Here is a 12,826-nt window from a genome sequence, read left to right on the forward strand (position 1 = left end):
TTAGCCACACAGATGATTTGTTTCATGTTCATTGAATGTTTATCACCTAAGTAGTAAAATAGAATGCTTACACAAGTTACTTCGATTTTTTACTGAAAAATTAGCGGATAACAACAGAATGTCGGAGGCAATCAAAAGATATAAAATTATTTTAAAAGGTACTTAATTCTAAATTCTAAAATGTAGTTTTAGCAATGTTAATTTAATATTTCGACGAAACATATTTTGATTGGCTTTCACAACCGCCAGGTGATCTGGTGACGTAATTTGGAGGACTGGGAAGAAAAATTTTAACGCTGTATCCCATAACCGCGCGCGGCCTTAGGTTTCCTACAGTATTTCCATCGCCAAAACAAAACAGATCATTCCGTGTCTCCCACATTTCCTGTTACTGAATAAACATTCAAGTGGAAACCGCCGAGATCTAACCTCGCCTTCGGAAATAACATTCAATGCCGCGCGAGGTTGTGGGATACGGCGTTAAAATTTTTCTCCCCAGTTCTCCGAATTACGTCACGAGATCACCTGGAGTGCGTGCTGAATTCTCCCAGGGAAGGCAGCCATAAATAAATCTACTGGGAGATAGAGGTTCCCCTTGATGAGCCCCTGGTTCAAATAATAGGGAGCTTTAGCAACGACGACGGGAACGGCAACGAGAATGTCTTCTAAAAACCACTTATGTCCAGGTTTGCACGCAAAGAAGCGTAACGACTGTTGAGAGCGTTCTCGAGAAACTGGCCGGGACATTCTGAAACTAGACAGCTAAAAAAGGTTGACTTCCAACTTGCTTTAACGCTATTATTTATATGAACTAAAATTCATGGTGCATTCGCATCTCAATATGATCGCAGTTTCCTTGAGTATAAAAAAACACAGCAAATAAAACTGGCTTTTTGTACTGAAGCGAAATGGGATGGAATGGAAAAGAGTCGTTTCAAACCTCTTTCAACAGTTCATTCCTTTAAATATTTTAACCGTTGAAAATCGTATTTGCTTACGCCAAGAATTAGGTTCGGCACATGAAAAGTTCGACGCTTGAAACGGGCTTAATTGGCCTTACATAATTTTCCCTCCTAGTCCTTTGTAATACTGCTCTCGTTGTCCCTATCGTGCAACCTTCACTATTTTGTTTGTTAACCCGTTTTACCCTTCAGCTTCCCTCTCAACGCAATGTAGACCTCCCACTGACCTCCAATGAGATGGATTTTTTTAATTTATCCAATAATGCTCGATAAAAAATGGCTTTTGAAGCTATTAATCACCGATCGATTACGTTTAATTCCATTGATAAACTTGAAATATCTATTAACAAACAATACTGTGCTTGATAGGTCACGTACGGAAACTCAATACAGAAAGAAATGTCGTCCCGAAAAGCAACTATACTACACAAAAACATCGCATGAAAAACTAATGCAATGTAGAAGTACAATCACGTGCAATTCATCAGTCCTAGTATTTAAATAACGAAGAGTTTACAGCTAAAGTGTTCACAAAGTAAAACATAGAGGTACCTACAGTAGCACAATTAGTGAAGGTTGACGGACTAAATTTGTGCTTGGACTTAAATGGTGGAGATAAACCTTCAGCTCAGAACTGCAGTTTCCCGTTGAACTGGACTTCACGATACACGGCTAATTTTCCTTCAAAATGTTACACCAGGGGACAGAAAGGTCAGTTCAGATCTGTCCTTTGAGTCTCTCCTTCTTCGTCTTCGATCGGGTGTTTCTTCCAAAAGTCTTCAACTTTGTAAAAAATATCAACAGCTTCCTGCATGAAAGAGTTAAAACGTAATGAAGTAATCAGTCATACAAGCTTTTTCTTCTCAAATTACAGATTAAAATGGCAACGGCATCAGTAAAAGCCTCCATAGTCTCTTACAGATCTCATTTCTCTTTGGTATTCTCTAAGTTCCTGGACTTCTGGCTGTTTCCGAACCTGAAAATAAATTATCGCGTTTGAGATAAGTCTTCAAGGAGTACGTATACGAACTAAGCGCGCACATATGAAGGATCACGGGCGCGGACTTAACACGATTTTTGCATCGCGTTCACGTTGCATAATGAACGTAACGTACCCAAAAACCATATCGGTACGAACGGTTTTAACGTAACGAAAGAGAATGAAAGATCGCTGTTGTATGCTCACATTGTCGTCAAAACCTTAATTTTTACGAGCTATTTGTGTCAGAAAAATAGGGCAAACGTAACACCTCACAATTATTCAAAATGACGGCGCCTGGAAGATTAAGCAGGTGTATAATTTAATTATTTCCGATACAATCTACTTTTGTGAAAACATTCAAAGAATTTGATGGCCAATTTTTTTTCTTCTGTTATTCTTTTAGAGCACTGAAGATTCATTTTAAACCGGAGACACAGTTTCATATCTCCCAGCGCCACAATTGCGATAGGCTCGATTTCCGCCATCCTCTCCAGTCTCTCGAATTCCTTTCCCAAAACAGCGGCTGGTAATCGAGCCTTCAATTGTGACCTGTTTCAGCTGCCTCTTGTTCTCACTCAAAGATCTTTTGTCTGATAACGATAGTGTTCAATTCGACCTTGTCACACGGCTGCCATATTGTCCCGGCAGACCAAAAAAGCTTTGTTTTACCACGCCAAGCCTCACCCCCATGGTTTCCACTGCGAGGCTTGGCGTGGTAAAACAAAGCTCTTTTGGTCTCCCGGGACAATATGGCCGCCGTGTGACAAGTGACGAATAGACCAATCTGCGGTTGTGTGCTTAGTTACCTGGCCTATGAATGAAAGTGAGACTGGAGTTCACCTAGTTTTGATACAAACCTCGCTGCTTTTATTATGTAAATTCCAACTAATTAGCATGTGAACAACATCGGTAACATAAGAAATAACAAGGTCAACTCCAGCCTTGCTTTCATTTAAAGGCCAGGTAACTAAGCACATAACTGTAATCCCGGGGTGTTCTTCTTCCCTTTACTTGGAGCGGGAGAGAGATAAGGGAAGGGAAGAAGAGAAACCCTGGGAACGAGATTGAAACGACTATTTGCCGCGGCTAATTTCCCTCTCGTAAACAAGCGATGTCATTTTTGATGGTCGCTGCCATTCTTAGCAACCAAGCCTTTTTATTCAGTTAGCTTTCAAATGAATTGTTAGGATTGGCTTCATTTAAATTCTTGAAATTTACGAATTCGGAGCCCTTGTTTCGGTAGTGTAGAGGTTAAGCGCGGCAGGTACAAAACACAGGTCACAGGGCACAGGTCATTGTTTTACCAATACAGACAGTATCCTAAACATTCATAAAAGCTAAACTTAGGCCTAAAAACGTTTGTTTAGGCCTAATTAGGCTTAAGGTTAGCTTTTACGAATGTTTAGGATACTTTCTGTATTGATAAAACAATGACCTGTGACCTGTATTTTGTACCTGCCGGTTTTAAGTGCATTTGCTCTTTAGCCATTAAACCGAGTTCCACATCGTTCGATGAACTTTTTCTAATCTTTTTTTCTAATTTTTTTCTAAGGTTTTTTCTCAGTGTTTTTTTTTAATTCTAAGTGACATACGTTGCTAATCTAGTCCTAGATTAAGTACTTTTTTCCTCATTTGCAAACGACAAACTTAACAGTGAAAATTGTTCTCGTCCAAATGGCATCGCTTGTTTACGAAAGGGAAAATTGCGGCGGCGCCTGTGGGACGCAAACAAGGAATTATTTCCGATAAAAACGCCTTCTTAGGAAGATTTTCGTTTTCCGAAAATGCATAGCTATTAAACTCACAAAGCCGACGTACCAGATATCCTCTGTAAAATGACTGAATAATGATGGCTGCTTCTTCATCACTCAAAAGCAATGACAATGGCAGTGGAGGACGAGGACTACAAAAGCAAACGAAATCAAATCAAACCAGTTCAAGAACTGTCGGATAGTTTCAAATGGGGTTCAAGAAACCGCAAACTTAAAAATAGAACACATGGAGCACACAGTTGGTAATTTATCTGGTAACTGTTATACAGAAAATTATCTCCTAGAGGAGCTCATTAGTAGGAGTTTCCTCCGAACTGAATTTTTCTGATCGGGCGTTTTGACAGACCTAGTTATTTCACAAAACACTTTCCCGGGAAACAGCGTTTGCCTGGTAACGGTTCGACAATCAGTGTTGTAGATTACGCATTTACAATTTCGTATAAATTAGCTCTGGCTGACACATGGCGGACAGACGGGGATCCGGGAAAGCTCAAATTCAGAGGTGGAAAGCAGCGAAGTGGCGAGTCTTCTTGAGAGCGAAACGACCAAACCCCGCGACTGTTTGCCCTCCCGGTCTTGCTTTCCCCAGGCATAGAGCGAGTTTCAATTGAGTGTCGCAAAACCAAAACCAAAACCAAACCAAAGTAATTACTTTGGCCAATCGAAAAGGACGGAGACAATCCGATAAACCAATCAAAACTCGAAGTAATTACCCGTAGCCGACACAAAGCGCGGAAAAATGTGCACGCGCGAGCCTCGATTGGTTTTGGTTTCACTTGTGATTGTTAAAAAGGTGGCGCGAGAACTTTGAGCCAATCACTGAGTGAAGTAATGCAAAACCAAAGTAATACGCTAATTACTTTCGACAATCAATTGAAAACCGCTCTAAGGTCCTCGTCCATCTACTGTAATTAGACAGACGTCAACTCTCTGCATACTATTTCTTGTAATTCTTGCCTGATGTTTCTCTTTTTCGTTTTTTTCTTGATAACCGCTCGCGTTTGTACCTTAAGTACTGTACTTGGCTTGCCTTTGTTCCAAAAAATAGAAACGCAGTTCTCAAGGAAGCACTGGATGTTCGTCTTAATATATCCGCTTATAGGCCGCACCCCCAGCCCAAACCCTTCCTCTAGAGATAACTTGGTTCTCTAAAGTTGTGAAAGACCCATCAATTAAGTTGATCTATTCATTTCACAAGCCTCGGAATTTTCTATTACTTCAAGAGAAAATATAGGTTAAGAGAGCGAATCCCTATTTCTATGAAAATTCTTTGAAATCTGTTACTAGGAGTAATCATTGATTATGAAGTGCGTTCATTAACTTTATAGGTTGGAATCATCACACGAACCGAGATGCGTTTACGTTAAGAACGTCTATCGAAAGTATGAGGCTTGTGAAATGTGGCTTAAAATGGAAAGTTTGGAGTAAAGTGGTCACAAAAACTAAATTTGTGAAAACTGGAATTTGTTGAAATTGTCTGAGAAATTAGGACTCAAAAATGTCCCTTGCCAAAAATCAGCGTGTTCCGCGATCGTCATTTGGGCATATGACGTATCAAAACCGAGATGCGCATGCACGTATGACGTAATTCATGATCGCGCTGAAAAAGCAGACGAACGAAAAACGAAAACTTGCTAAAGCTCAACCTATGCACAGGATACCCAAGATTAGAAATTGCGTTCTCCTTATGTCGAACGCAATTAGTTCCGTTCCATAACGCGTGGTTATTTCAAAGGCGACAACTTATTTGGTCAGTTGGTGTTAAAGCGAACCGCACGGTTCGGGTAACGACAGATGAAAAAAATAGTTTACAATGTGACGGTTTTTGCCACAGGTATATTTCAACCTGATTGTTGTTGGCATCAAGGAATTCGTTTGCTGTAAGAGGAGGACCATTTGACAACTTACTTCTCCGCCAATATCTCCTGTACAAATGGGATGTCTTCCAGAAGGACATGTGATCTATCCCTAAATCTTGGATTGTTTCTGACAATGAAAGAAAAGGAAGACAAGAGAGATAACTCAATTTATTTGTGAGTTCGTTGGGTTTATTTTCGCATTAAGAAAGGAGATCATTGGGCTTGCTGAATGATGGCAAAATAATCTCTTCCGGCTTTATAGAGCATAAATGACCAGTGGCTATATATTTTGAACCAAAAAAAAAAAATTGCTAAAGTTAAAGGTAAAGTCTGCTACAAGCCTACTGGCTCATCAAAAATTGCTAAAGAATAGTAATCAGATGTCTGAAAGGTTTCTTTTTTAGATGTTACCAGTGGAGTGCTGTAATTCTTTGTTTACGGAGACAAACACGGCTGCTTTGATTGTATGTGTATGTGTATGTGTGTTATCTCCCTTGGACTTGAATTAGCCCTACTATTATACTAAAATTTACGATCTTTTCAAGGACTCTCAAGTTCCATGATGTTCTAAAAGTTTACACAATAATGTCTTTATTTAAGTCAAAGAACACCTTACTTATAGGCATAATACTCTTTGGTAACAGTTGTATGAAAATCAATGCTGCATGGTTTGTTATGGGGAACTACCTACGGTGTACTAGCTCCTCTGCATTAGTTAACTACCTTGGCTCCAGGAGTACATTAGAACAAAGGCGATTACTTGACACTGCTCTGTTGTTCTTCGAATTTCAAAAACATTATTGGCTCTGATATGCCACCTGAGTTTGTAACCTCAAACAGGTCCAGTAGAAGACATACGACTGTTTATCGACCAGTTCAAGGCAATCTTCGGAGCTACTCATACTAAATTACCGGTATGCCCATGTGCTCCAAGACTTTGGAATGCACTACCCTCTGGTGTCATCCGGTCACCCTCAACAAATGTTTTTAGGAAATCATCCATGGTGGCTATACATGACTGACTTGAAAGTGCCTCCTCACTAAAGACAATCTATTGGTCTCTACTTGTACCTATTTATCTTTCATTTCTCTTTTTATTTCAATATATCTTTTACAACCTTCTAGGATTAGTGCAAAAATATAGAAGTGTACTAAATTAAGAACTAACAACTAAGATGCCTTTTCCATACTTTTAACAAAATGTAAAATAATGTTGATCTCAAGAAATTCAAGGAGAGAAAACGACTAAGGAGGCTCAAAATAGTTTCTCCTTTTTTCACACAAATAAATTTTGTCTTTAGATAAAGTTAGGGTAATCATGTCAAGATGAAATTTGGCCAGGGTATTAAAGTGCCCCTGTGATCAAAAAAACCACTTCCTTTTTTCCTTCAGATTTTGAAAGTGTGTTTGCTTAACACCTGACTGGCAAAATTTTGAGCTTTGATTTTTATCCAAAGGCCATTTACTTTGAGTGCAAGTTTTGGATTTCACAGTCCGCCATTACTCACGTTCAAAACTGACCGATTGGACCTCAGACGGTTGGATCCAGGGAAAAGTGAGGTCAGAGGCTCACTAGCTTAAAATTTCAGCGTGTGGACGCAGCTTATTATATATGCAAAGCGTGAGTTTAAAAGTCTGAAAGCCCAAAACCCCCCATGCTGCATATTAATTCTACGGCGTACACACGTATTGCATTCTTAACTAGTGAGCCTTTGACGTCATTTTCTCCTTGATCCAGCTCTCTCAAGAACATAATGTTGGTAATGGCGGACCATTAAATAGGAAAATTACAGTTAAAATAAAGAGGTGTCTTTTTGAAATCAAGGCTTAAAACGTGGGTCACTTAGTGTTTTGTTAACATAGTTTTGAAATCCAAAGAAAAATATGAATTGATTTTTTGGTCACAGGGGCACTTTAAGTACCCATCATAGATTTCTCAAATCACATTTTCCTCCAAAATACCATTACCATGGCAAAGATATAAGGCATTTCTTTGAGCCTTAAAATCAACCTATATTGTCTTTTGAAAAAACCGAACAGTGAAATTTTCCCATATGTTACCAGGTAACATTACAAATAAACTCTAAAATATTTAAAATTCAATAAAATCTGTAGGTTAGTTTACCAGAAAAATCAGTTTACACTACCAGAATTTTTTTAACCTTCAAAGACAAACGTTTTAACATGCAAATAATGAAAAAAATTTACAAACAACTGAAGTTGCAAAACCTGGAAAAATGAGGGGGTGACAAGATCAGCATTTAGGCATGCGTCACTCGCTCATTAGAGTCTGCGTACAAGTGAAGCTACATTAAATCGTTTGTGTAAAAATTCCATAGTTTTCATGAATAGGAGATGTATGTTTATAGTTCATCTATATGAGAATTAGAAAAAAGATGAGCAAAATCAGTGGCATTTGTTTATTTCCTCCAGTGACCCATTTTCAATAACGAGCTGACAAGAGCACCTTTAGAATTGTGTGTGTGGCTTACGCGTGAGCTCTCAGCTGAAAACCATTTTAAGCCTCCTTAATTTAAACAATAACAACAATTTTCATTGAACTTTTTTTTTAAATCTACAGGTTTAAGGGACATTAAGAAATCTGCATATGACTACAAACCTGAATAAGTATTCTGTCAGGAAATCACAGGCATTGAATTTTGTTCTTCTTCTCTACAGGGGGAAGAATGATATTAGTCACCAATCTAGTATGGAAAGTAAACTGAGTTTCTATACATGTAAAGACTGGCTTTCCCTTAAATGAAGGTTAAATGGCAAAAGAGCACAATCTGCATTCTCTAACAGCAAATGTTTTAAAAATTTGTAAGGCTCTGCAATATGAGTTGATTTTCTAAGTAGAATTTCCTGGTTTTGCATGAAAATGAGTTGGGCCAACAACTGCTAAATGGTAAAAACCCATTAACATTAATGAACCCCCATGATCCCAACAGGGACACTGTTGCAGAATCGAGACGTTATCAGTTACATTTTGCCCCATTATTAACCTATAAAACGTATCAAGATGTATGCTTTACTGACTTTAAAAGCTGAGAAATCTCTGGGCATCTTTGGAACTCTTTTGGTTCTTCTAAATCCAGAATAAAAATGTAATACACCTTTGATTTTATTTTTATTGTATCGTATCGTATCTTATCGTATTTTATTTTATTTTTTAAATTCCAGGCAAATAATTCCAGAAGCCTCCTATTGAAAACAACTTTAAGTTTACTCTTGTTTTGTTAAAAAACTGGCAGTCAATACGTTTATGGTTTCACCATAGTGGAGGAGGCAATCAATAGTCGAGAGTGGGGATCCCATCTATGACGGCCAGACCACAATACCAGGAACTCTGTCCTCTATTCTTAACTTTTATAATCTTTATTTAATAAGACTAGAATGTCCAGGGCAAGAAGTTGCAGATGTCCAAAAAGGTAAAAATTTCTTACTCACTGATTCCTTGGGATTGGCAAGGGGTTTGTCCCGCTGGAGTTGAACCCAATATACAATTTATTATTCCCACATGGTAGTCTGATGCACTGCACTCTGAGCCAACCAGTTGGCAAGTGAACATTTTTCACATGAACTTGCTTTAACCCTTTACAGTGCGACGCGCCTTACTGTGGCCACCGAACAAAGCTTTTTACAAATTGTCCGCCAGTCAGGATGTGCGAATTTGATTGACAGTCACCCCTCCTTGCAAAGTTTGCACAGTTGTAAGTTGAACACCATGCATGGGTTGTTGAGTTTACGTATTAACACAATTGTCAAATGTGAAAGTTTGTTGGGTGGCCACGGTAAGGCGCGTTGCACTGTAACCCACTTATATGTTTAACTACACCACACACTGGTGGATGAGTTGGTTCAGCATCGGCTGCCATGCGGGAGGTTGTGAGTTTGACTCCAGCTGGACCAACACTTAAGGTCTTAAAAAAACTGAGAAGAAAGTGTTGCCTGGTGTAATTTCATCCACAAATGGTTAGACGTTCAAGTCTTCTCAGATAAGGACTATAATCCGTAAACCCTGTCTCAAAACCATTGTTTAAAAAAAAACTCTGTGGGATGTTAAAGATCCCATACACTGATCAGAAAGAGCAGGGCACTGAGTTGTGGGTGTTGTGGTCTGGTATGATTGAGGGCCAGAAGTTCATTAGCCTACGGCTATTATGTGGTACCCTCATAAAATAAAGACTTCACTCTGTCTGGTGCCACATGATTTTCCTCATTAATGGGGAACCCCTTTAACCCAATGGTATCTTAAGACGACCACTTATAGATTATAATCTCTGATGCCAGACAATTTAACATGTCAACAGGGAATAACTTGAGGGTGAAAGGGCTACGATGAAGGTAGAGATGAACCCAAGTTGCAAACAAACCTCAAAGACTTTGTTTTCTTTGGCTGCTATAAGCATTTGCTCAATTGCTGGTAGCAGAACTGGAAACACATAAGCTTCAAGGTACTCCCTTGGCCTGCCTGTCATTAATAAATCAAATGATAATTTTCTTCCAGTTTAGTACCCTTTCCTTGTCAGCGCCACCCTCATAACATCTCAAAAGCACTCTCATGCACTTTATTTTGACAAAATGTATGTAAGGTTTAAGTCATTGTTGCCAAAGTTGCGATCAAAACTAAACCTGGTATAGATTTTATAAAGGCCTCCCAAGGGGGCAGCAGTGTTCCCCTCTCGGGGGGGAATTCCCATGTCAAAAGGATGGGGTGCTCGTTGTACCTTTTAGGGGTTAAAAAAGCGGTTTTGGTACCTGTTAGGGTGTTCTTCCTCAAAAGGTCCACGGCAGGAGCTTTAGAGGTACCTTTTAGGGTACTGAGCTGAAAATTTGTGACAGTAGACATTTGATAATTAACTATTTTTTAATAATGTCTAATGAAAACCCATAATTTGGTACCTTTCAGGGGTAAAAAAAAAATTCATGCCATGCCCACAAGACACGATCTCGGTAGCTCTTTGGGGTTCTTTTCAAATTTCAAATGAGTACCCCTGTCCTTTTTACATGGGAGTCCCCCCCTGTGTCCCATTGTCACTTCTTTTGTTGAGGCAATGCCACCTTAATAAATTAGCCAAGGCAAATGATACTATCATTTTTTAAGGTGTTTGTAAAATGTTGCCATAACTGAAATTTCTCTGTGACCTTCACAATCAGTACTAGTGAGCTTCATGAATGAGCCTTGCCTCAGCTCTTTCTTTCTTGGTGATACCCATTCCTTTGATGACTTTTATATGAACATGTCTACATAATCGGCAGTAGATTTTGCTGCCTTTATTTAGTGCTTGTTGTGTCACTGTTGAAGTTTTGTGCTATAGCATCCTTAGTAACAATGCCTCAAGTAGTTTTCAGGCACAGAATCTTTGGGGAAGTGGCAAAAGTGAAAATTCACTGCATTTACCGGTAGTTCAAGAAGATAGCTAATTCAGAATATTAATATTTTATTAATGAGAAACAGTTTTTCAGTGAGTGATTAACATGCACTGCATTGCAGCAATTCACATTTTATTGTTTTGAACGTCCTGTGTTACCAGTTTTTTGGTGCTGTGTCTGTTGGCGTAACTCCTTGAAGGGGTCCTCCCCCTAGGGTGCTGATTGTTACATAGGATGGGTAAGTCTGTTTGGGGAGGGTGAGTGGGCATCAAGGGGGATCACAGGGAACCTCCACCCCCCCGCCCCTTCCCCAATTCGTTTATGGTACCCATATTAAAATTTGTCGAATAAATTATATCCTAGACTAACATTTTATGGGAAGAGTAGAGGATGCCCTTCGATCTTTCTTCTATTTTCCCCCAATGTGTTTTAATATTTAATATTGTACTTACACTCCTTCGGATCAGGTAGCGGTGGTGAATCTTGTTTAGAAGGTGCTGGTTTTCTGTCCAGCAAAACGTAACCAAAAGTCGCTGGGTGATTAACAGCAGGATCAAATTCCTGAACGACTGAAGATCTAGTTGAAGCCCCATCATCACCGTCGTGAACCTCAGCAGCGGATTCGGAGAGTTTGTGACCATAACGACCGAAAAACACGGGCGAACTTTTCGAGGCGTCGTAACTTCCCACTGATAGTTGCTCTTCTTCTGAATAACCCCGCTTACTGCTTATTCTCGTTGCATTCAGTTCAAGCATCTCACTAAAGATAGACGAAGAAGGACTACACGGAGCAACATACATTTGTAAGTCGGAAAAACACTGGGAGCAGCAGTCAACAACTCTGTTCCGCCATTTTTTTTCTCGTCGCCAATGGTAACTGACGGTGGTCAAATCTTGTAGGCCAGCAATATGTGTTAGAAGGTCAAACAATAACATTTAGACGCAGGAACCCATGACCCGGAGCCTACAACTCTACTGTGTTCGTGTAACGGCGTTTTCACAGGTCGATTTATTTTTAGATTGAATTTCCCGTGAATGAGACTCCCACAGGAGCCCGATGACCAATTACAAGAAATTAAGCTGACGTCATAGGGTCACCGAACCGGAACTGCCTTTGTTTTTTTTACCTAATTCGCGGGAAGGGCTGGTCTAAAAATAAACCTACTTGTGAAAACGCCGTTTCACAGACGCTGTATGGAAGTTGCACGCTCCAGATGGGCTCCTGTTAGACGTCATAGCAAACGGTAGCTGGGCCACAAAATGTAAAGCATTGATCCATCTTCTCCTGTCTTTATATGTAAGTCATCAGGGTTTCGAGTCTTATCAGAGAAGGACTTACCCTGCGAGCAGAGTCTCTTTCGATCTTCCTAGATAAGTCTAGCCTCCCACGCAGACTCTCTTAGGAATTCGTCACGCGTTCCTCTCCCACGAGCGTCTGCTGAAACGTGCACTTTAGACCCTGAGAAAACTGCAAGAAGTTGGGCTTCGTGTGTTGGGCATTTACATGTAAAATCACTGAGTTAAATTATTAACAAAGAGAAACTGGAGCGTATAAAAATCATGCTTTGGCTTGGATATTTGCGGTTCTTCACAGAATGAGTACGGTAGAATTTGTATGGTTGAAACATCCCGTGCGATTCAAGTTTATTTGTGATTGATATCATATTTACATGTACATTTCTTTCCGCGCTATTTCTCACAAATCAGTGGAGTCGTTTCTTTTGAATAACTCATTTCTTGTAGTCCTTCGGTTGAACTGATTTAAGGTTTGCTTTATTTTTCTAATCGAAGAAACACTGAGTACGAACGATCGTTTCGCAACACAACACCATTAGATCAATTGTTAGAGACGGTCATCGCCAAAAGCAGCCTGAA

General features: G+C 39.6%; 1 protein-coding gene across 1 annotated transcript; it reads right to left on the minus strand.

Annotated features, from left to right (window-relative positions):
* Nucleotides 1-1,185: 1,185 nt before the first annotated feature.
* LOC137970101 (IQ domain-containing protein K-like) lies at nucleotides 1,186-11,829 on the minus strand. Its single transcript, XM_068816580.1, has 7 exons — nucleotides 11,404-11,829; nucleotides 9,952-10,049; nucleotides 8,196-8,248; nucleotides 5,625-5,702; nucleotides 3,763-3,847; nucleotides 1,882-1,938; nucleotides 1,186-1,770 (listed from the first exon to the last, which is right to left on the minus strand). The coding sequence occupies exons 1-7, from the start codon at nucleotides 11,750-11,752 to the stop codon at nucleotides 1,675-1,677; spliced, it is 816 nt and encodes a 271-aa protein (XP_068672681.1). The 5' UTR covers nucleotides 11,753-11,829; the 3' UTR covers nucleotides 1,186-1,674.
* Nucleotides 11,830-12,826: the final 997 nt, after the last annotated feature.

This window comes from Montipora foliosa, chromosome 9, assembly GCF_036669935.1.
Source record: "Montipora foliosa isolate CH-2021 chromosome 9, ASM3666993v2, whole genome shotgun sequence".
Taxonomy (NCBI): domain Eukaryota; kingdom Metazoa; phylum Cnidaria; class Anthozoa; order Scleractinia; family Acroporidae; genus Montipora; species Montipora foliosa.